A 24,279-nucleotide genomic window follows, 5' to 3' on the forward strand; every position below is an offset into this window, starting at 1 on the left:
TTCTTCAAAGATTCTTCAAAGTAGCCACCTTTTGATTTGATCACTGCTTTGTACACTTTTGGCATTCTCTTGATGAGCTTCAAGAGGTGTGTCCAAACCTTTGGTCTGTACTGTATATATACCGGTATCTACAGTATATATTTTCCTATTTCCTTTAAATTTACTTGTCATATTCAAATAATATAAAGGGGGAAGAAAAACAAGTTTTCTTCAATCTGTTCCCGTTCATTTCTCTTTGTAAAACAATTTGTGCAAAATGTTTTGTTTTTGTTGTTGAAATGAGGAGAAATAAAGAAATTGAAAGCTGAAAACACATAACCAGTACATCCTGTCCATTACTGCGTCTGTTGTTGTCAGAAACTGTCCTTTCTGGAAATGTAGGATTTAGATAGCCAGAGCTGGACTTGACCCACTAATCAGGCTGTCCCGACTCCGGACAGATCGCCAGTCTGTCACAGGACAAATAATTACTCACACACACACACCTATAGGGACAATTTAGAGTAACCTATGAAGCAGGTTTATGGACTGTGAGAGGAAGCCGGAATGCCCGGAGTAAACCACTTTATCTATTATTTACATGTAAAACAATCCTAAACCCTTTGCTTCTCATGGCCTGTTCTCTACTGCCACCCTGAGGGGAAAACAGGATTCCAAATCTCTGCAAAGTTATACATCCTTGGATTTGGCATAAAAAAGCAGCTTTTAGCTGAGAGGGTCATGACATATTTGCAGGTCTGCAAGCAAGCTGCACATTTGTCTTTTTTACTGAGAACAAATATTTATATGTGTCAGATAAATGCATCTAGACGGTAAAGAAAAACACAATCAGAAACAACAGACCACAACAAGAATCAAGTTTCTCATGCACAGGGGAGAAGAAGCCAGTGTCACAGAAGACAACCACCACGCTTCCCTTCTCAAAGGTCTGCCTCTCCCAGTACGCCTTTTATTAAGAACACAAGTAGGAGGATACAATTTCAAGACAAAGAGAAAAGTTCATTAGGGGGTGTCGTATAATGACCCCTTTTGGTGGATTTTAACTTCAAACAGTATTCCTTGTCAACTCAGGACAGTGTGTCGTAAATCCCCCTCATCCTTGCCGGGGATGAGAAGCCGATGAACACACACACAAAGCTGTCTAAAAAGGTAAAAAGGTCAATCTGAGTTAACATTTAAACACACATTTAAACAAATACATTTAAACAATGATAATAATAAAACTATTTCCTTCACAATATGTCTTTTTGATAGAGGAAATTAGATGACATCTCCATTTGCATCCACAAGGAAGGATCACTGATAGAACTTTGATCAACTTTGAAATACTAAGTTGTCTTTAGTTTAAAAAAAACACATTTGAATTCAGAAAACTGTGTAAGCTTTATGGGCAGAGATTTATCAGTAAATGAATAATGACTTATTGCTGGGCAAAAGAAATCCGGGTCAAACGATACGTAACTTTGATAGAAAGGCATCGATATGAGATTGTTTTGTCCAGAAACGACTCGTGTTAACTGTTATCACAGTAAAAATGACATCTCTTCCTTTGGAGTCACTTACATTGTAATTCTGTCAGATTTAACTTTTTGAAACCTGAACCCAGTGCATTTCAGGAAGAAGAGACAGTTCTGAACCTAATCTGTTGTCTGGTATGGGTCATCTCTACAATCTTATGTCCCAGATATACAAAGCAGAGGAGGGAGATAGGAAATAAAGAAGGTTAAAGACAAACAGATTAATTCCTGAATTCTTTTCTTCTGACCAGAAAAAGCTGCTTAAAATTTTATATTTTTTAGAGCGGTTTTGACTATTTACAAGACATCTAAGCCTGCAGGAATAGCCATTCCCTAGTGCCAATATAGATGAATATAACTCAGAAAACATGCATACTTGTGTTTTTTATTTTATTTTATTTTTATTGTGCTTCTTGGGAAATAATCTAACAAAGTATGTCTGGTTGTTATTTCTATGTGGTGCTGCACTGGCTCCCTGTGCACTTCAGCCTCGCCTGCCAGAGTGCCTCAGCCCACAGGGACTTTTCATGTTTTAAAGAAAGACCTACGTTTTTATCTGACTTTTAGTTGAAATTTAGGATCATATTGATTTGATATTTACTTTATTTTATGTATTCATACTGTTTTTACTTGTTTGATTTGATCTTTTTATTAATATTTTTCCATTACTCTTAATGATTTATGTCCATCTATTAAGAATTAATTATCTGGTCATGTATTAAATTCCTTTTACATTTTGTTTTAACTCAGGTCCCCAAAATGTTGTTTCCCCACCTCAATGTCAAGTCTGATTTGTACATTCTGTATTATGCTGCATTATGTTGTGCGCAGTCAAAGTTGTAGAATGATCAGTGATCCTTCATTCCTTCATTCATCTTCCAATTCGTTTTGTCTCTTTCGGGGTCACGGGGCTGCCGGAGCCTATCCCGGTCACTTGCGCGTGAAGGCAGGGGACGTCCTGGACAAGTGGCCAGTCTGTCGCTGGGCCACAATCACACACCCAGTGAACCTGTTGAGCCAAAATCTTCATGGGAATTTTTATCTACTGCATCCATCCAACGACAGATTGTAAAGCAAACATGTAACCCTTGTGCTTTCCTAGGCACTTTACCATTGGAGTTGGGTCATCTGGACCCACTAGACAGTGCGCTGAACCTTTTTTCTTCAATGATTTGTGATCTTCACTGTTGTCCATGGATTACATAAAATCTTTCCACCTTTATCCACCTTTGTCATGGTAGGGAGAACATTTCAATGTAAGGGTGGGGTCATAGGATAGTGCAAGGGTTAAAAAATATGATAGGGACAAGTAGGAGGGAAGTTGGTGAGACACAGGTGTGTCAAACAGAATTTTCATTTTTTACCCCCCAAATCCTGCACAATGAGCAAGTAGCCTGATGGTTCTGTTTGCGATTTTGTGGGGTCCTTGCTCAAACGGTGCTGAAACACATGACCAAGAATTTCTTGTAGCCCTATTTTACCCCATTTCACATTGACTGGAAAGTTTTAAAGGACGGGAAGTCAGTAAACTGACTCAAATAAAAAGCTCTAAAATGGAGTGGACAAAGTGGTCAAAAGTAAATGTTGAAAAAAACAACAAAAGAAAGCTAAAAAAAGCAAATGTAAAATTTGAACACAAGCAGAAAATGACCTTTACTTTTCTAATCTGTTAAACTAGGCTATCAGTTTCAACTAGATATTTTCTTTTGTTTCCTCGAAAGTTCCATTTATCAAAGATGTTTTTTTTTTTTTAAATCTTGACCCAGCAGTATAAATACTAGAGCTTCTCTGGCTTCAGCATCATCGGTCTGGATCTTCAGAAACCATGCTGCACCCCAGACTCAACACCCCAGTGTGTAAGTGGATGAAGGATTTTTGACTTGAACATGTGAACAGATGCATACCGGTGGTGGTTTGCTGGAATGTAATATTGTGGCTAAAAGAAACTGTTTTGTATTTTTTAGTGTTTTCAGCAGTCTGCTGCTTGTTCATGGCATCAGGTGGGTATTAGAAAAGCTTTAGCTATAAACTCTATGAACAACTAACTCACCTTTGCTTACCTGATATATTTGTGTCTTTTCAGGTGTTTTCACAGAAACTGCGGTCACCTGTGAAAATGGCAGTGTCCACCAATTGGGATGCAGAAGTGAGACAAAATTTTCTGTTATGAACTCCACATTTTTTGTAAAGCGTCTCAAAAAGCGGATTTAACTGAGACATAAAAAACAGTACTGTGTGTCTTTGGCTACTAACATTCGCTAAGCGTAGATTCACAGCGGATTTCTTCTTGTTCTGACATTTCTGTGGAACAGATAATGAAGTGATCAGCGTGCAGTCAGCGCTGTATGGGCGTGCAGACTCGGTCACCTGCAGTGAAGGCAGACCTGCTAATCAGCTCAGCAACACCATGTGCTCCCAAAACGGCATTCTGGATTTGGTCAGAAGAAGGTACAATTTCTTATATAAAAATGCAGTTTTTTCTTTAATCAAGCTTGTAAATAACCCTAACAATGAATGGATCAAGCCTTACTTTTGTAACTTTCTTTAACTTTTGGAACTGAGAACTTTCTCTAATAGCACAAATGTGTTGGTTGACATTTTTTGATCAGTTCAAATTTACTGCAAAAAAAAATCCTTTCTGCAGTTTTTAAGGTCTTAATTCACTAAAATTTTGAAACATTTCGTGAATTTTCTACCTAAGATGGAGCAGAAGATTTATATCAAAACAAGAAATACTGATATCGTCCATACAATACGATGACTCTACTTGATGAAGGTAAATCTTCATCTTCATCAGTGTGAGTTAGAACAAAATGTGGTGCTTTTGTTGCTGCAGAAACAAAATACAATTTTTTTCGGCTGCTCCAGATTTCTCTGCACCGCAATTCAAACAATTACAAAGCAATAATAAGATAAAAACATTAAGACCTGGTTTCCCAATAATTGGGGCAACAACCTCTAACGGATGACGGCTTTTAACTCATACACATTTCCTATGTGAAAGCTGAAACCAACATTTATATATTTTACTTTCCAAAATAAACATTTATTGAGCCAAAAACTGTTGAAAAAAAACATTTGATTTTAATTCATTTATTGTATTTGCTCATATAGTGTAGATCCACCTTTAGAGCTGCTAACTCGCCGTGAAGCAGTCTGTTCCATCAGTATCTTACTCCCATACTTTTGGTTTGTGGAAGGTTTTAACAAACCTCAAAACATCTGGCACAAATATTTGTTTTTGTAAACTTTGGCATGTAGCTTCATCCAAGGATCCAAGGACTCGACATGAGCCCAGACCATTACTCTTCCTCTGCTGTTTGAATCATGTATGAGACTTCTACAAAAGAAGCAAAGTTTGGTTGCAGCAAACACACGCACAGAAAAACAGTAAATCAATTCAAAATGGAGATGATTTATCATCTTAAGATGGCGTCTTCCAAAATATGACACTTCATTTTTGTGCTAGATGTTAAACTTGTTAATCATTACAATACTTTGAGATAGGTTTCAGTCCAGAAAAATTTAGCTGCTGGCTTCATTGCATCATATTTATATATTGTGTATGTCGATCTAAAAATACAGACTTTAGCTTTTCTACTGATTTGAGTCAATTTTTTGTACTGTTAAATGTTCTATATAATGTTTGCATAATATAATGGTGTTTATTGTTATCTCCACAGCTGTGAGCTGAGGCAAAGATGCCGTATCGACATGAGAGATGTCCGCACCTCTGATCCCTGCGTGGGGACCTACAAATATCTACAGACCAACTTCATCTGTTTACCTGCAAGTAAGTTGCGTGTTTTAAAGAAGTCAACTTTACTAGAGATCCAATGAAAATTTTTGATCTGACATTTATACTGTTTTGACAGTTCAAGAGGTCACATGCGAGGGCTCCACTGCTCAATTGCGCTGTGGTAAGCATACACGATCAACACCAGAAAAATCCTAGTTGTGACTTTTTATTCAAGCTAATGCCACCATCTTGGCTCTTGTCAGGTAGAGGACGAGTTATATTTGTCTATGGTGCCTACTATGGACGCCGTGATAGGAGAACCTGCTCTGACGGGCGCCCCCAATCCCAGGTTGAAAACGTGAACTGCATAAACCCCGCCCAGGAAGTTCCTCAAAGGTGAGAGATGTGTGGAAGACGTCAAAGGTTAAATGTATTTGTATCGTGCACAAGGACCAATTCTAATATAAACCAATAATAAAAGAAGCTAAAGAGAAATGCATCTCTCAGCTGGCCTGGGATTGCTCAGAGTCCTTCCAGAGGAGCTGGAGGATGGGAGAGAGGGGAGTCTGGAGGGACTTGCTTAGAGAGCAGCCCTCGCAACCAGGTTGCGAGGAAAAAAAACGGATGGATGGATGGATGGATGGATGGATGGATTATTAATAAGGTTAATAAGAACGTTACACACATGGGATGGCCAGCACTGGAAACCTGTAGATTTACTCGTTAGTTTATGTTATTCACAAAAGTATTTTGCCCCCATACATGTGTGAACACATCAAACCAAGAGTGACTGGACAGTACTATTTAGTTTGTCAATTGCTTTCATTGACTGGACCAAGTGTTCACACAGAACCTGGTAACCCTTCAGTATCTTGCCTCCACACACCTGGGAAAATATACCAAAAGATCAGACGTTAAAAATTCTGATCCAAATAGACGAGTTTAACGTTTGTTGAAAGGCTCAGAAATGAGATCTGTAACTGGAAAATGTTTTTTAAATGTTCATGAAATTGTACAGTTGTTTTTCTAATTCTTTGTATTGATCTGTCATGCTGTCTGGAACAGGACTCCCTAGAAAAGCGATAATCTCATTGGAACGTTTCCTGAATAACTGAAAGTTAAAAACAACAACTAAGTATTAAGCAATAACATTTAATTTAACAGATGTAACGGGAGACACTTCTGTTCCATTGAGGCAAGCAACTCAGTGTTTGGGGACCCCTGCTATGGCACATACAAGTATCTGGAGGTTGCCTATGTTTGTATATGTAAGTTTTTCCATGTTTCTATTAAGTCAAATTTGAAATATCAGAACGTTTATAACTTTTAATTCTTTGCTGTTTTTAAAGCGTCATCAACAATTTCTCTCATTCTTTTATCATTAAATCTGTGTAACGTTTGCTCCTTAGAAACCTTAATTCCACTGAGTGCACACATGACTGCGATGTGGAGGTAAAAAAGAAAAATATTTTCAAATTAAAAGCTTCCATTCATAGAATGATAACAACTTTTATTCTCTTTTGCAGATTCTGTTGATGCTCCAGAAAAAACATGTGCAGAAACCAATTGTATTTCCTTCAAACAAAATGCATTTGAATTAAAATAAAGCTTTAAAAAAAGGAAATTGTTGAAATAATTCAGAACTGTCTTTGTCACAAAATATTTCATTCATTCATTCATTCATCTTCTTAACTGTTTATTCCCTTTCGGGGTCACGGGGTTGCCGGAGCCACTTGGGCGTAGGCAAGGGATACCCTGGACTGGTCGCCAGTCTGTCGCAGGGTGGAATATCCTCAATCACACATCCATTCACTCTCACACTCACACCTAGGGACAATTTAGAGTCACCAATTAACCTATGAAGCAGGTTTTTTTTTTTGGACGATGGGAGGAAGCCAGAGATCCCGGAGAAAACCCACGCATGCACGGGGAGAACATGCAAACTCCACACAGAAAGGTCCCCCATTGATGTTGTGTTTTTCATGTCCCCCAGCCGGGACTTGAACCGGGGGCCTTCTTGCTGTGAGGCAAGAGTGCTAACCACTGCGCCACCGTGCAGCCAAGTAACTGTAAGGGTAACAAGTAACCAAGCTACTTTGGTCTCCACCTTTTAGGCTGCTTGAAAAACAGAAATAATTTTCATTAAGCTTGTCATGTTTATAAATATATTTACTACAATCTTTTTTGCTAGTATCAAAGCTGATCCTTAGCTCAGTCTCACCTCCACTGTGATCTCCTCTGTCACACTAACAGCACACCTGATCGTTTTCGTAACCCTTGTGCTATCCTAGGCACTTTAACATTGGGAGTTGGGTCATCTAGACCCACCAGACAGTGCGCTGAACCTTTGAACCTTTTTTCTTTAATGATTTGTGAACCTCACTGGTGTCCATGGATTACATGAAATCTTTCCACCTTTATCCACCTTTGTCATGGTAGGGAGAACATGTCAATGTAAGGGTGGGATCATCTAAGATAGCACAAGGGTTTTAAGCTGCGTTTACACCGAACATGATTCGTGCGTCAGGAGTGGCCAGTTTCATTGTTAAGCCAATGGCAAAGTCAGGAATTAAGGTCCTGATCTGAGCGACTGGCACGGCATTACATTGTGAGTGAGACATACACAGACCCAGCTGCATGTAATGATCAGGCCAAAATCATTGTAAACATGATGCAACAACAAAAGAATATTCTTTGCATTTAAATCGATTTGAAAAATAACATTTTCCTTAAGATTAGTTTATCTAAAACTATCCAACGTTAAACACTCTATTTTCCATCTATGAGGCAGACATACAGTTTTCATAAAAGCTGCCGACATCTGTAAGTATGCTGAGAATGTGTCTGCAGCAACTGTTTACAATAAAGAGACGGTCATTAGTTCCTGGTCTAGTCCTAATCCTTCTTTTTCCTAAAAATGACCGACTTTTTCAAAAGTTCCAGTCTGATCATCTTTTGATCCATTCTAAAAACATTCCTAGTGGTATTTTAATTATGATAACATCGTTTTTAGGCTAAATCAAAAACCTGTGTTGTTGTTGTTGAGTGACAGTACGTGTTCAGTGGATTGTTCCAGATACATTTTAGTCTGCTGAGGAGTGTGTTTTGTCAAGATGATTAGGAGTTCTTTCAGCAACCGCTTCCACTGCTGAGTTCCACCGAGAGATACATGAGGTCCTTTTTACTTAGTGCAATTAGACTGGAAATTGAGACCATGGCAAAGAAGACACTGTATACCACGTGTGGGAAGGTTCGACATTAATCTATTTGTCTGCAAGTGGATGCATCAGAATGGAGCGGAGCAGGGAGTTTGTTTGAAGTATGTACACAACAACTATAAGCTTTTTTCATCTGCTCAAGATTCACCACAATTTAAATGAAGAAATACTAAAGGGCAGTTTTAATCTTAATTTTCTATATAAAGGTCCTCCATCATGAGAAAAATACTATTAAACATGCTAAAAACACCAAAAACAACATCCTTATTGGAGTGGATTTTTTAAATAGTTAAACCGACTCTATCATTTATAGCACATTCTCTTCTGTCAAATATCTGACATGATTTAACTGCTCTTGTGTGTTTACACACAATTCCCTGGGAATGAGTATTTTGAAAGCTTGTAACCCTTGTGCTATCTTAGATGACCCCCCCCCCCCCCCCCTGCATTGACGTGTTCTCCCTACCATGACAAAGATGGATAAAGGTAGAAAGATTTCATGTAATCCATGGACACCAGTGGAGATCACAAATCATTGAAGAAAAAAGGTTCAGCGCACTGTCTAGTGGGTCTAGATGACCCACCATCCAATGTTAAAGTGCCTAGGATAGCACAAGGGTTAAATGCTCTAATTTGATTTATACATGTAATGCAGCCACGAGAGGGCTAAAGTGTCTCATTGGGCCAGTCTCAGGAAAGCCTCTGACGTAAAATCTTTGCCAAACTAAATTTGCAAATCAGACCTGAAGCTGTTTCTCTTTGCTGTTGCAACCAAAAGGAAAAGAAAATTTGATTTATGTGTCTTTTAATTTCAAATAAAAATTTTAATTGAAACTATTGTGTCAGTTTTTCTGCAAATCCTGTGGGAAGTGATTTATACAACTGAGACTTTTACTAGCATGACACAAGTGAATCCTATAGAGTCCTGTTGCTTTCAGAATAATTTTGAACAAAAAGCACTGTGTCCTCCTGTCAGTACTTATTACAATGATAGTGAAAACTGATGTTCACTCATTTGGTTCAGATTTATCCCGTTAGCATTCATTTGTTGTTTTTTTTCTAAATCTGAAGTTGGCAAATATCAGTAAAATGGAAACAGTTCTGAACATTCTCTGGTGAGGTGCATGGTGGTAAGTGTTTTATCTGATGTCCATGGTACATGAAACAGATGAAAGAGATAGAAGCCTTTATTTTTAGTTAAGATAAGATCCCATGACCTAAAAATGCCTGTCCTCAAGCAGTTCAGAAGAGCAATTTCTGTCACATGCCGATTAAAGCCTCCTGGACCACAAACCTTCACACTTTCCCTTACTTCTTGGAAACCAAAAAATATTGTAAAAATATCATTTGTTGTTGAAACTAAAAATAACAGCATAGTAACTTATAAAGGTTTTTTCCCAGAAAATGAACCTTCTGACTGTGTTAAAAAATCTTATGTCCCATTAATTACAATATTTTCTGCTTTATCTGCTCTGCCTGTCCTTTTAAATAATTACATTTTGAAAAAAATGAAGAATTTTGCATCAATGTATGGAACAAAGGATTTGCCAACATTTTTGTGGGCCACAGTTTTGCTAATCCCACCTTTACACTCTTTACAAATGTGAGGTAAAAGGATTTTTAACACAGCAAATCAATAAATAATCTTCAAACAATTAAGGTCATTAACCCTAAACAATTTTTTTGTTCTGTCTGGTGTTCAGGGGTCACATTTTTAGCAAAGCTTCTCCAGATGATGTGAAATCTTCCTTCAGCATTAGCCTGAATTTTTGAATTTATTTGTCCTGACTCACAGAAGGTGTGTCTATTTCTGTTTAGCTTGATGTTTTTTATCACCTTCATTTAAAAGGCCTTGTTTGCAAATCTTCACTCCTTACCCGACTTTGTGAAAAGCAAAAGATGTTCAGTGCGTGTTCTTCCAGATATCTTAATCTGCTGCGCAGAAGAGTGTCAAGATGATTAGAGGAGTTCTGTCAGCACACTGAGTTCCACCGAGAGATACAGGAAGTCATTCTTCGTGATACAAGAGTCGAAATTTGAGACAATGGCAAAGACGACACTTAATGCAACGTGTCTGACAGTTCAACATTTTCAGTCGCTGAAAATAGACTGATGTTTTGGCCTGGGCTGTACTCTGAAAGGTCCCTACACAAGTCACCTATTGAAAAACATGTAGCAGATCTCCAATGGTGCCAAAGCTACAAACAGATACAAAGCGACAAAGCACACTTCAGGCCAACTTAGTCAGAAAAGTGTGATTTTTGTGGGGGTCCTTTAACTCTCTCATTAAGCAATTACTTTTGTAAGATTTGTGTTGCAGGCCAGGGATGTTTTCTTTCTTCCCCATTGTTTGGTTTTGGTATTCAATTCAATTCAATTTTATTTGTATAGCCCAGAATCACAACAACAGTCGTCTCGATTGGCTCGAAGAAAAACATGAACTCAAAAGGATCATGAATACAAAGCTTTCAATAGGAAAATACTAAAATGAACTAACAAACTGACTAAGCTATACTGGCATCCCTGCCCTTAGACCCCCCTTCGCGGTAAGGAAAAACTCCTAAAAAACCGGATTCCGGAAAAAAAACGAAGAAACCTCAGGGGTGCGCACATGAAGGAGGGATCCTCCGCCAAGACGGACAGGCGATTTACTAGAACTCTTAGAGAAGAATTAACTTATCTAAATCTACAACTACATATATAAAAGTCCAGCAGACGAGCTTCATCCAGCCATGGTTGGGGGGACAGTCAGGGGCGCGAGTCGAGCCTGAGACAGGAACCACAGCCAGGTGTAGGAGCAGGAGCAGAGATGAGGTACTCGGTCAGGTACAGTGCAGAGATGAGCCAGAGGCAGGAACCACAGCCAGGTGTAGGAGCGGGAGCAAAGGCGAGGTAAACGGTCAGGAACAGGAGCACGGATGAGCCAACTGGAGTCTGGAAGCACTCCCACTCCCCAGGAGGGGAGAGGGAAAGAGTGACAATACATGAATCGCACTGCACCAAACAGAGGCATGGAGAACTAAATGATAAATGATGATCAAAAATAGAGGAGAGGAATGGTAGAAGTAGATGAGAAAAGAGGACAGAACCCCAGTGTGCCATAGTTACCCCAGCTTCAACTTCTTGCAGCCTTTTAAAAGAAAAAGTTATTGATATTAAGTTTAATTTAAACACATTAACATTAAGTTAAATAATCTCTGAATACTAAGTAGTCTGACAATAAGCCTATCCAAAGAGGATGTCAGGCTCGACGCGTGGATGCAAAAGCAGGAACACAGAGGTACGTTGAATCAAGGTTTCTCTATCTTTCCTTTAATCTCGAAGTACAAAGAATGCAAAACGATCCCGTGACAGACACTGGGTGGAGGAACTTAAATACACAGCAATGATGAACAACAGGTGTGCGAACAGGTGCAATTCATAAACAGAAGTAAAGGTGGAGGCAACACAAACGGGAGAAACCGGAAGTAACCAAAATAAAGGCCCAAAGAACCTGGAAACCCCACAACCAATCTAGAAAGCGAAACAAACTAACCCACCCTGGCCCCTGAACCTCACAGAGGAATGTTTTCAGTCTAACTTTGAATGTACAAACTGAATCGGCCTCTCTTACATGAGCTGGGAGCTTATTCCATAAAACAGGGGCTTGGTGGTTAAACGCTCTACCTCCAACTGAACTTTTACTAATTCTAGGTACCACAAGCAGTCCTGCATTTGGCGAGCGAAGTGTTCTTATCGGATGGTAAGGGACTATGAGGTCCTTAATATAGGACGGGGTCATGCCATGTAAGGCCTTATAGGTTAACAGGAGGAACTTGAACTTGATTCTAGAATCAACTTGGAGCCAGTGAAGTGAAACTAACACAGGAGTGATGTGATCTATTCTGCTAGTTCCTGCTAACAATCTAGCTGCTAGCTTCTGAACAAGCTGGAGACTTCTTAAGGAACTCTTGGGACACGCTGCTAACAAAGAGTTACAGTAATCCAGTCTAGATGTAACAAACGCATGGATGAGTTTTTCAGCATCACTCTTAGAAAGTATATTTCTGATCTTAGCAATATTCCGCAGGTGAAAAAAGGCAGTTCTACACGCCTGAGATATGTGAGCCTTAAATGATAAGTCCTGGTCAAATAAAACCCCAAGGTTTCTAACTGTGGAATTAGGGGCTATACTTATGCCATCCAGGGAGACTATCTGAGCAGACAGAGCATCTCTGAGGTTTTTAGGACCTAGTATAATGACCTCAGTTTTTTCTGGGTTCAAGAGGAGGTAATTAATTGTCATCCAGGTCTTGATGTCACTGATGCAGGCGTTCAGTTTCTCTATCTGGTCATTCTGGTCAGGCTTCATGGATAAATACAACTGCGTATCGTCGGCATAACAATGAAAATTAATGCTGTGTTTCCTGATTATGTTTCCTAGGGGTAGCATATAAAGCGTAAACAGGATGGGTCCTAAGACTGAGCCCTGTGGGACTCCATAGTTAACTTGAGTGCACTGAGAGGAATGTCCATTTACATTAACGAACTGATACCTATCGGACAGATAGGATTTAAACCACTGCAGAGCAGATCCTCTGATCCCTATGTCCTGCTCTAATCTGTGGAGTAAAATACTGTGGTCGATAGTGTCAACGGCTGCACTGAGGTCTGACAGGACCAGAATAGAAAGTAGTCCCTTTTCTGAGGCCAATAACAAGTCATTAGAGACTCTAACTAGTGCAGTTTCCGTACTGTGATGAGGTCTGAACCCCGACTGAAAGTCTTCAAAGTGGCTGTTGTCCTGTAGGTGGCAGTAAAGCTGCTTAACTACAACTTGTTCTAGGATTTTAGAAATAAAGGGGAGGTTTGACATTGGTCTATAGTTGGCCAAGATGCTAGGATCCAAACTGGGCTTTTTCAGAAGAGGTTTAACAACTGCATATTTAAAAGACTGTGGCACGTAACCCGTTTCCAGAGAGGTATTTATCATTGTTAATATGAATCATTAATTAGGGGAAAAGTTTCTTTAAAAAGTCTAGTGGGAATTGGGTCTAACAGACACGTTTAGGATTTGGAGGACGTAATAATTGATGTTATTTCCACTTGATCCACAGCAGTGAAGCAGTCTAATGTTACAGAGGTTTCTATGTATGCCTCCACTTCTACCGCTTCAGCCTGCTCTGGGCTGATAGTAGGAATAACTTAATTTAACTTATGTCTAATATTTGAGATTTTACTATCGAAAAATGTAAGAAAATCATCAGAGCTGAGAGAAACAGGAACATGTGGTTCTACTGAGCTCTGACTGCGAGTTCATTTGGCAATAGTGCTAAAAAGAAATCTTGGATTATTTCCATTCTCTGATATTAAGATTGAATAGTAATGGCTTCTAGCTCTACGCAGAGCTTTTTTTTATAATTTAATAGGCTATGTTTCCAGATATCCAGAGACTGCTCTGAACCGGAGCGGCGCCATTCCCTTTCCAACTTACGGTTTTCTTGTTTAAGAGAACGTGTTTCAGCGTTAAACCACGGTGCTACTCGGTTTTGTCTAACGAACTTAGGTTTCAGGGGGGCAACAACATCAAGTGTTCTCCTGAGGGCTTGTAAGGCATCATTAACAAACTGGTCATTTATACTAGGACTGATGCTATGGGAGCTGGTCTCAGAGTATTTTCTCAGAATATTAATAAGTACTGGCTGAACTGTGTGTTTAAACTCAGACACAGAACGGTCAGTTAAGGTTCTTCTAGGCTGTTTCTTACTCACTGGGGCAGTGAGTAAGAAATTAGTATTATTACGTATTACGTATCCTGAGCGAAGGAAACATGCACACGGTTAATAATTTTATTTTTGCAGCTCTAAACTTAACAGCTTTGTTAACCCTTGTGCTATCCTAGGCACTTTAACCATGGACATTGGGTCATCTAGACCCACTAGACAGTGCACTGAACCTTTTTTCTTCAATGATTTGTGATCTTCACTGGTGTCCATGGATTACATGAAATCTTTCCACCTTTATCCACCTTTGTCATGGTAGGAATAAGTAGTTAATGTAAGGGTGGGGTCATCTAAGATAGCACAAGGGTAATGAGAAAGAATTGTTTACTCTCTGTTGGTTATATGGATGTTCCCCTTTTTGTTTTTTTACTGTTCTAAAAAGCCATTTGCATGTTAAACTAGTTTGTTTTAAGTTGGTTGTTGACCTTTAAGTTTAAATGTAAGAGTTTTGTTTAGTAGACTATTGTTTAGTAGGCTGGTTTACATGTCAGTTTTGCTTTGATTTAATTTTTCTTTTCCTGTTTTTCCTCTGCAATGGGGTGTAATTTATTTTAATGTACAGTTTGCCCTTCATTGTAAAACAAAACATAACATTTCAACATAAAAACCTGAGTTAAAGGGCTGCTTAAAGATTTTAAGTCAAGATAACAAACTTGATGTGTTAACATAACCTACTGTTGTATTAAATTAAAATATTTTGTTCAACCAAAGTACTGGTGTTTTATTCTGATATAGAATTGTAAGTCAATTAAACTTATTTTGGTTTTGCTATATATATAACTTAAATAATTTTTCTCAACTCATTTAAAAACCTAAATAGTGTTAAGCTAGAGTTTTCAATCAAATGAAGTTGCAAATATCATCTAAAACAACTCACATATTTATTTGACAAGACCTGACGAAGATTGTAAAAGAATTAAAAATTATAATTATAACAATTGTAGTGCTATTTAAAAAATATCAGTATAATGGTTGAACACCAAGATTCCTCCCTTTTCTGATACATCCTTTTTAGGGCTGCCTGAGGCTAACCTGGCCAATATTGGATGAAGATAGGGTCCACCCTGGACAGGTAACAAGTTTTTTACAGGGACACTTGTGAGAAATGCACCCAAAAAACTGAGAAAAACTGTAAACATTCATTAAATAAAATGGACATGACAAACATTTCTCAAAAAGCAAATTAGTCACAGAGCATATGCAGAAAAACGACCACGTGTAGGCAATTCTGCTAAAGCTATCAGTTTTAACAAGATGTTTCTCTCTGTATCTGTGAAAGTTCACATCATCAAAAAGATTTGGGTTTTTTTATGTCGACCCAGCAGTATAAATACTAGAGCTTCTCTGGCTTCAACATGTCTGGATCTACAGAAACCATGCTGAACTTTAGCACCACAATATGTAAGTGGATGAATTATTTATGACTTGGAAATGTCAACAGATTCACACCCGCGGATTTTGTCTGAATGTAATATTGTTTGTCTCCTTTTTAGCTAAAACAAACTGACAGATAACTGTTCTTTTTGTAACTTTCAGTGCTGGCAGCCGTCTGCTTGTTCATGGCATCAGGTGAGATGACGCTTGAACTAAACTCTACAACCAACACACCTTTGCTTACCTGATATATGTGTCACTTTTCAGGTGTTTCTGCAAAAACTAAGGTCACCTGTGAAAATGAAAATATCCAAACAATAGAATGTAACGGTAAGTATGCACTTAGAAAAGTTTAACAGTTTTCATAAAAGCAGTCGTGCGATTTTTGTTTAGTTTTTTGCAATTTTTAGTTAATCATGACCTTTAATTAATTAATCTAATTAATTGATTTTTACCCAATAATTGATGAGAAAACCCTTATTTTGAGGTATTTTCATTTAAATTTGTAACATTGTGGTACAGTAAAAGTTCAAAATACAACTAAAAAGTGTCTTTATGAAGTTTATTATCATAACAGAACTTATACCGTAGTTCACATGTTTGAACACATGTTCAATCTAAAAAAAAAATAAAATAATGAAATACGCATCAGGTCCAATGTGTTCTAATTACAAATAGTTCTAAAAAAATTACTTGGGGCACTTTTCTGAGCAAACCAAAAATATTGATCATGAACGTCTTGTTCATCATAATACATATAGCCTATTGACATAGGGCCTACTTTATTTTCACGGTTTATCACAACAGCAAGACAGAAGAGACTCGTGTGATTTTATAGCATCTTTTCATCTGTTTGGTGAATTTAATTATTTTAAAGACTGAGATGCAGCAGAAGACAAATAGGGAAGATAAGGAGGAAATGAGACACAAGGATGTGACACCGGGAGAATTGAACTTTTTAGACTTTGTTTCTTTGAAACAAACTTTTGCTTCATTGTCTGGACAGAAACGGGCGGGAAAAGGGGAACTTTCCCTCTGAAATGATGCTTTGTAGAGCAGAGCGGGGTCACAGTAAGCAAGCAAGGTGGCAGTGAGAGATTAAAAAAGATATCTGTAACGTGTCTGTAAATAATTAATTGCGATTAACGCAATAATTTTGTTTCCCTTAGATTTGCTGTAATTTGCTGTAATTCAGAATGAACTTACATTTTACTTCTCAAACCAAAACTTGCTGTAAATGTGTTCTGACATTTTTCTCCTGGTTGTCACTTATCTCTGAAACAGAAAATGAAGTGATCAGCGTGGATTCAGCCCTGTATGGGCGTGCAGACAGAAACACCTGCAGTCAAGGCCGTCCTTTTTGGCAGCTCTTCAACACAGGCTGCTCTCAAAGCGGCATTCTTAATTTTATCAAGGAAAGGTACAACCTCTACCAAAAATCTTTTTTTTTTTTTGGGTCAGTAACATGCGAAAAAGTAAAAATTGTGCACAGTCTTTATTCGGGACAAACTAAACGAGGAAAGAAAGAGCAACAGAAGAAAGAAGTAACCTCCTTTTCTTTCCATAGATGTGAGTTGAAGCAGAAGTGTGAGGTTCGAATGAGTGATGTTCGCAACCCAGATCCCTGCTGGGGGACCTTCAAATACCTCCAGACCGACTTCACCTGTTTAGCAGCAGGTAAGTGACATGATTGCAAAGCAGTGAAGCAGCACATCAACTTCAGGGAAATCTAATGACAGATCTGTTTCTGTTCATTTGACAGAGGTAGATATTACTTGTGAAAATGATAAGGCCAAGCTGCACTGTGGTAAGAACACTGATCAACATCTCTGCATTGACTGAGTAATGGCTTTGTATTCATGCCAGAATCTCCTCACCTTTATCAGGCAATTGGCAAGTTATCAGTGTCTTAAGTGCTTTCTATGGACGCCGCGAGAGGAATGTCTGCAATGACTGCCCCTTGGCCATGTCTCAAAATGTGAACTGTGAAAACCCCACTGATGTAGTTGCTGAAGAGTAAGTGATAAATACTGGTGCATTTGTGCAGCACACAAGATTGCAGTAAACTATGATAACCATTTAGAGTTGGCATCAAAATAATTTTTTACATACTACATAAAAAGCTAAGTGTCCAGATAGTATGAACATTTTATAATTAATTAATTAATCTTGATTGGAACATTAAAGTCCACATGAACATGTGAACAATGCCGTTATAATTCTTCTTGATCATAAATACACATACAGGTACTTTTACATATAAAACATTACACAATAAATCCAATGAATGTGAAGTTTTTAGATAAAAGTAAACTACTTAGATTCAAGTGGGAGGAAGCTATTTTATATATTCCAACCTCTATCATGCTTTTCTTTACTATTTTATTTTATTTATATGAATCTCATATTTCAGTCGGTCAAGCCTAATTAAAGACATTCCACTATTCCAAAAATCATTACATCACAGGTTAAGTATTAATAATTGTCTTCAGATTATAATTTAACAAATAACCCAGAAGTTGTCAAACTCATAAGACAGTAGGTTTATGTTTCCAAAGAGTTGCTGTTTTTTGGAGGGTACATGAAGATAAACTCCATGCACAAACAAACAAGAAGGTAAAGAAGAAAAAGAAGATCAGTCTCACCCTTTTCACTTTTGATTTCACAGATGTAACGGAAAAAAACACTGCAACATTAAAGCAGCTAACTCTATGTTTGGGGACCCTTGTAAGGGAACACGCAAGTATCTGGAGGTCACTTACGTTTGCATTTGTAAGTAACTTCTTTCATTTAGCAGTTTCCCTGTTTTTAATTTCCTTTTGTTTTTTAAACCACATTGACCAATCTACAGACTCTTAAATCAATGAACTTCTCTCATTTTTTTCTTTTCAGAAACTCCAATTTAATTAAAAGCAAACACGACATTAAAAAAGGGGTAAAAAAAACAAAAACAAACAAAAAACCGAACATGCAAAAGTCTTTTCATAAAATGCTTCCACAGAGTAACCACACATTGTTTTCTCTTTTGCAGATCTTGTTGTTGCTCCAGGAAAAAAATGAAGACAATCATTATCTTTTAAATCAAAATAGTTTATTAAGTATAATTTAAAGTCAAATAAAATCTACAAATAATTGTTCCAGGCACTAAATGATCCCTAATAAATCTGACACGCATATCTGATCTTGTACTTTTTATTCTTCTAACGAGTCTTTGCAGATTTCTCAAGTTTCCTTTCTAATTATTCATTAAAGAATATTTCTACAAAGCTGAAAAAAGAAATTTAAGACATTTATCTCATTTAGATGAGAACCATTGTTTTGTTCCAAACCATGGAAATTGAGGATATTTTTCATGTTAATATTTTTTTTCCAGAAGTAAAAGCACAACTTACCATGATTGCCTTAACCCTTGTATGGCGTCCAGGTCTATGAACCCATTTTCAGTTTTCAATCAAAAGACAAATGATTAATCTGAAATTCATGGCCATTGGCTCATTTTCTGTAAAGAACATATTTCAAAAGGCATTTTCAATGACTTCATACTGTCATATTTGTCAATTCAGAATTGACAAAGCCTCTTAGATAAGATAAGATTAGAGGTGAAACGTCTTCTAACTTTAAAACCAAGTCCAGATGACATCCCCTAAACCTACTACAATGGAACCAACCTGGATGAATGAGAGTCTTCATAGACATATAACAAAAAAGTGTGAAACAACTGAAAATATGTCATATTCTAGGTTCTTCATAGTAGCCACCTTTTGCTTTGATCACTGCTTTGCACGATCTTGGCATTCTCTTGATGGGTAATCAAATCAAAAGGTGCCTACTTTGAAAAACCTAGAATATGACATATTTTCAGTTGTTTCACACTTTTTTGTTATGTATAGAATTCCACATGTGTTTGCCTTCAGTGTGAATCTACAATTTTCATAGTCATGAAATAAAGAAAACTCTTTTAATAAGTAGGTGTGTCTGTATGTATGTATATATATACATATATATCAAGAAGTCCTACCAATGGCTAGAAAGGGCTGGCCTACAGGACAGTACTGAAGCGCTCATCCTGGCAGCCCAGGAACAAGCCCTGAGCAACAGAGGCTCAGATCTACCACACCAGACAAGACCCAAGGTGTAGGGTGTGCAAAGAAGCGCCTGAAACAATCCAGCACATAACTGCAGGGTGTAAGATGCTGGCAGGGAAACCATACATGGAGCGCCACAATCAAGTGGCTGGAATAATATATAGGAACATGTGTGCAGAATATGGACTGGAAACCCCAAGGTCAAAATGGGAAACACCTCCGAAGGTGGTAGAGAATGAGAGGGCAAAGATCCTGTGGGACTTCCAGATCCAGACTGATAGGATGGTAATGGCGAACCAACCAGACATTGTAGTGGTGGATAAAGAACAGAGGAAAGCCGTTGTGGTGGATGTGGCAGTGCCAAGCGATGGGAACATCAGGAAGAAGGAACATGAGGAACTGGAGAAAAACCAGGGACTCAGAGAAGAACTGGAGAAAGCCTGGAAAGTGAAGGTGACAGTGGTGCCTGTGGTAATTGGAGCACTCGGGGCAGTAACCCCCAAGCTGGAGGAGTGGCTACAACAGATACCTGGAAAGACCTCAGACCTCTCAGTCCAGAAAAGCACAGTGCTAGGAACAGCTAAGATACTGCGCAGGACTCTCAAGCTGCCAGGCCTCTGATAGAGGACCCGAGCTTGGAGGAGAAACCACCCGTGGAGGGTGAGAGGGGCGTTTTTTTTTATATATGGATAAAGGTGAAGAGGATTTCATGTAATCCATGGACACCAGTGAAGTTCACAAATCATTGAAGAAAAAATGGTCGGCGCACTGTCTTGTGGGGTCTAAATGACCCAACTCCCAATGTTAAAGTGCCTTGGATAGCCCAAGGGTTACATGAATTACTTCAATTGGTAACAAGTAATTGAGTTACGTTTATTCATCATAATGTCTTATGTCTATCCAACTCAATAATTGTTTATACAACTCAAATTTACTCACATTTATATAAGTAAATGTCATACTACTCCAATTCAATTGAATGTTTTTCCATCTTCATTTGTTGTACTTCATCAGCTCTCATATGTCAAAGTTTGAGCCTGCAGATATTCTCATTTTTGTAACATTCAAATGAACGACACTTTGTGTATTTGCAATATGTAGCATGAACAGTTATCATGACTCTGACTTTAACTTCAGTACTTGCTACACTAAGCGGCACTAGGGGTGCTAAATAAGCTCATCATCTTGTCACTCATGGTGCAGAAAGAATTAAACATAAGAGGATAAAATGTCTGAATGTGTTTAGTCGTCTAGCTGTTTAACTCTGTTTTGCCTAGTTGTTTCATCCTGTTATGTTTAATTCTTTCTGCCCCATGTGTGAAAGGGAGGGAGAGGATGATCACATTTATTTAGCACCCCTTGTGCTAAGTGAAACCACAAGAGCTGAAGTTAAAGTCAGAGTCATGATAACTGAATACAAAGTGCATATTGCAAATCCCCACTATATCATCTATTTTAATGTTGTAAAAATAAGAACATTTGTGGGCTGAAACTTAGACTTAAGAGAGTTCAAAAAAGTTCTACTCGGATCATGTTTGTAAAAACATTTCCGGTAGTCTATTTGTTTTGATTGTGCCATTTTTAGGTAAAATCCATAAACCTGCATTGTTTCCCAGGGCATATTTCTGCAGAGTGGCAGCAAGTTATCAGAAATTCACCTCTGAGTTGTGGACAGAATTTGTGGCGTGGATCAAGTCCAGTCACTCCGTCCCATCATTTATTTAATTACAGGCTCTCCTGCTATCTTGTGTCTATAATTATATTCTAGAATGTACTTAAATTTATGTTAAGTATATGCTGTGCAACCATATATTTTAACTGAGTTGATAATGTCAGGCAACATAAACATTGATAAAAAGGAGAGTTTTCTATTGAATCACTTTTTTTCCCATGTTAGATAATGTTAACTGTCAGTCACATACACAACAAGTTTTATCCTTTTTGTCATGTCTCGTCAGTCTTATATTTTATCCTGAGTTGTTCGGTCAATGTCTGTCACCTTTGTTGTCTCATGTTGCACTTCCGGTTTTATTTTTGAAAAACCAACTGTCCTTTTGTTTCAGGCCTTGCTACTTCCTGCCCTGGTGTGTTTCCTCACAGGTGTGACTGTCTGATTCTACCTGCTTGTATTTACCAGTGATTCCCTCCCTCGTGGCTTAAATAGCCTGGGTCTCTTTTTGTCCCGTGCCAGTGTGTTTGGTCTTATCCCTTGCCACAGCAAAATTCTTTACCTGAGAATAAAATCTCTAAACTCTGCATCTGAGTCTAGCCCTGAGTTCTGTCTTGGCACTTTTCTGTTTCTTGCAACTTCCAATTAAGGTAGTACTAGTGGTAAGCTGTGCTGTTACCTTTTGAAAATTGTTATTAAAAAAAAATATACTCAATTTCTGAAGTTTATAACAAAAATGTTTGTCATTTGAATTAGATAAAACCTGGCAAAGCTGCAAAAACTCATTAAAGAAATGAAAATTACTAGATCTGTGTATATATTCATTAGGATCCTTCAATATCAGGAACAAATTTTTGTTAATATTATTTCACTTCATGAAATCTCTGGAGTAGCAATGGGATCTGCAAAAGAGAAAAAAACATGTTTTTATTCTGTGAATGCAAGCTTTTAATTGTAAAAGACTGTTTTGTTTTTACCTCCACGTCACCGTTACGTTTGCTCCTGTTGAGGTGAACAGGGGTTCCATATGATTTTCTATGACCTTTTCATTATGCATTACAGGGGTTCTATTGTATTGTCTATGTTTTTGTTATTATGCATTTAATGGATTCTATACATGCATGTATATTGTACTGCAGAAATATGCTTGGTTCCTGCCCTCAGTAACAGATAATATGTGCCGAGGTCACCAGTAGGTAGACTAGACAAAAACACACCATTTTAATGACGTATCTAGTATGTTTACATCTTCCCTTACTGAATAATAAAAAAAGCCTTTTTGCCTTGAGGCCAGAGAGAGCGGACAGCCACAGAGCCTAACAGGTCGTGTTTTTCCACCTCTCCCCTTTTGCAAAAGGTTTGAAAATTCATGCAAACTCTTGTGTGTCTTTTCGTTTCCCAACTGCACATTTCATTTTTGGACGTCCTGAATCACCCGAATCTGCGAAGGCCGGACGGGAGGCCAACACTCCCTAAGTAGAATTAGTTTCTGAAAAGCAAAAGAGGCAGGAATGCAATGAATGAAGAACTCGCCACTGTGGCATCAAAAACAAGAGGTTTAAAAATGACATGATAGATAATTGTACTGATATTTTCCTCAATGAACAGAAGTCACTTACAGATGCAAATAAATGCCACCTCCAGATACTTGTGTGTGCCCTCGCAGGGGTCCCCAAACACGGAGTTGTTTGCTCTGATGTTGTAGCGGCGTTTTCCGTTACATCTGATAAATCCAAAGGGAGAGAAGTGAGAGAGATCTTTCTTTTTACCTTCTTCTACAGAGGTCTTTTTCTCTGCATTGCTTCTATCCTCATGTACTCTTCCTGTCTTATGAGTTTAACATGCTCTCTGTGGGTATGTTGTTCAACACATTGGATCTTGACTTCTTCAGGATTCATCCCTTACTTTTCAGCAACTACTCCAGTTGGGTTTGAGCAATCCACATTTTGCGTCTGGGGGTAGGGGTGAGGGCAGACAGTCCTCTTACGACGTCCATATAAAGCACTCAAGACACGGATCCCTTTTCCTCTACCTGCAAAAATGTGGAGATTAGCATGAATACAAAGCCATTACTCAGTCCATGCAGAGATGTTGATCACTGTTCTTACCACAGCGCAGCTTGGCCTTAACATTTTCACATGTAATATCTACGTAATATCATGTAATATCTTCGTATTTCAAAAGTAATTTTTTATTGCAAAATTGCAGATTTCTAGGTGTCACAGTTTTTGCTGAAGCTTTAACACTCATTGAAAAAATGGATGTGACAAACTTTTCTCAAAGCACAGATAAGTCATTGAACATGTGCAGAAAAATTCAAGTCTGCTAAAACTATGCTATCAGTTTTAACAAAATACATCTCTTTGTTTTACGTTTAAGTTCACTTTATCAACGATGTTTGGGTTTTTTATCTTGACCCAGCAGTATAGATACTACAGCTTCTCTGACTTCAGCATCATCGGTCTGGATCTTCAGGAACCATGCTGCCCTACAGACTCAGCACCACAATGTGTAAGTGGATGAACGATTTATGACTTCAACCTGTGAACGGATTCATTCCTGAGGAAGATTGTCTGAATGTAATATTGTGCGTCTCATTTTAGATAAAAAAAAATAACAGGAAAACTGTTTTTTGTAAGTCTTAGTGCTGGCAGCCGTCTGCTTGTTCATGGCATCAGGTGAGATTGAACTAAACTTTATGTACAACTAACAGACCTTTGCTTTAGTGACATATTTGTCCCCTTTCAGGTGTTTCTACTGAAACTGTTGTCACCTGTGAAAACGACAGAATCCACAAGTTGAAGTGCAAAAGTAAGCATAGTTTTATGAAATATGAACTATAATTTTAATATAGACTTCCATAATTTTACTGCTTTTACTGTTAAAAATAGTAAATGTTTTTCTTATTGTAACAG

General features: G+C 38.0%; 1 protein-coding gene across 1 annotated transcript; it reads left to right on the top strand.

The window, feature by feature from the left end:
* Positions 1–3,288: 3,288 nt before the first annotated feature.
* LOC101165884 (rhamnose-binding lectin-like) lies at positions 3,289–18,390 on the top strand. Its single transcript, XM_078949990.1, has 17 exons — positions 3,289–3,373; positions 3,482–3,517; positions 3,601–3,663; positions 3,830–3,965; positions 5,201–5,310; positions 5,393–5,437; positions 5,520–5,652; positions 6,421–6,524; positions 7,510–7,526; positions 15,574–15,637; positions 15,773–15,805; positions 15,878–15,940; positions 16,895–17,030; positions 17,178–17,287; positions 17,373–17,417; positions 17,497–17,626; positions 18,279–18,390. The coding sequence occupies exons 1-17, from the start codon at positions 3,343–3,345 to the stop codon at positions 18,388–18,390; spliced, it is 1,368 nt and encodes a 455-aa protein (XP_078806116.1). The 5' UTR covers positions 3,289–3,342.
* The last annotated feature ends 5,889 nt before the right edge of the window (positions 18,391–24,279 follow it).

Source organism: Oryzias latipes, chromosome 7, assembly GCF_053564925.1.
Source record: "Oryzias latipes strain Hd-rR chromosome 7, Olatipes_Hd-rR_3.1".
NCBI lineage: Eukaryota > Metazoa > Chordata > Actinopteri > Beloniformes > Adrianichthyidae > Oryzias > Oryzias latipes.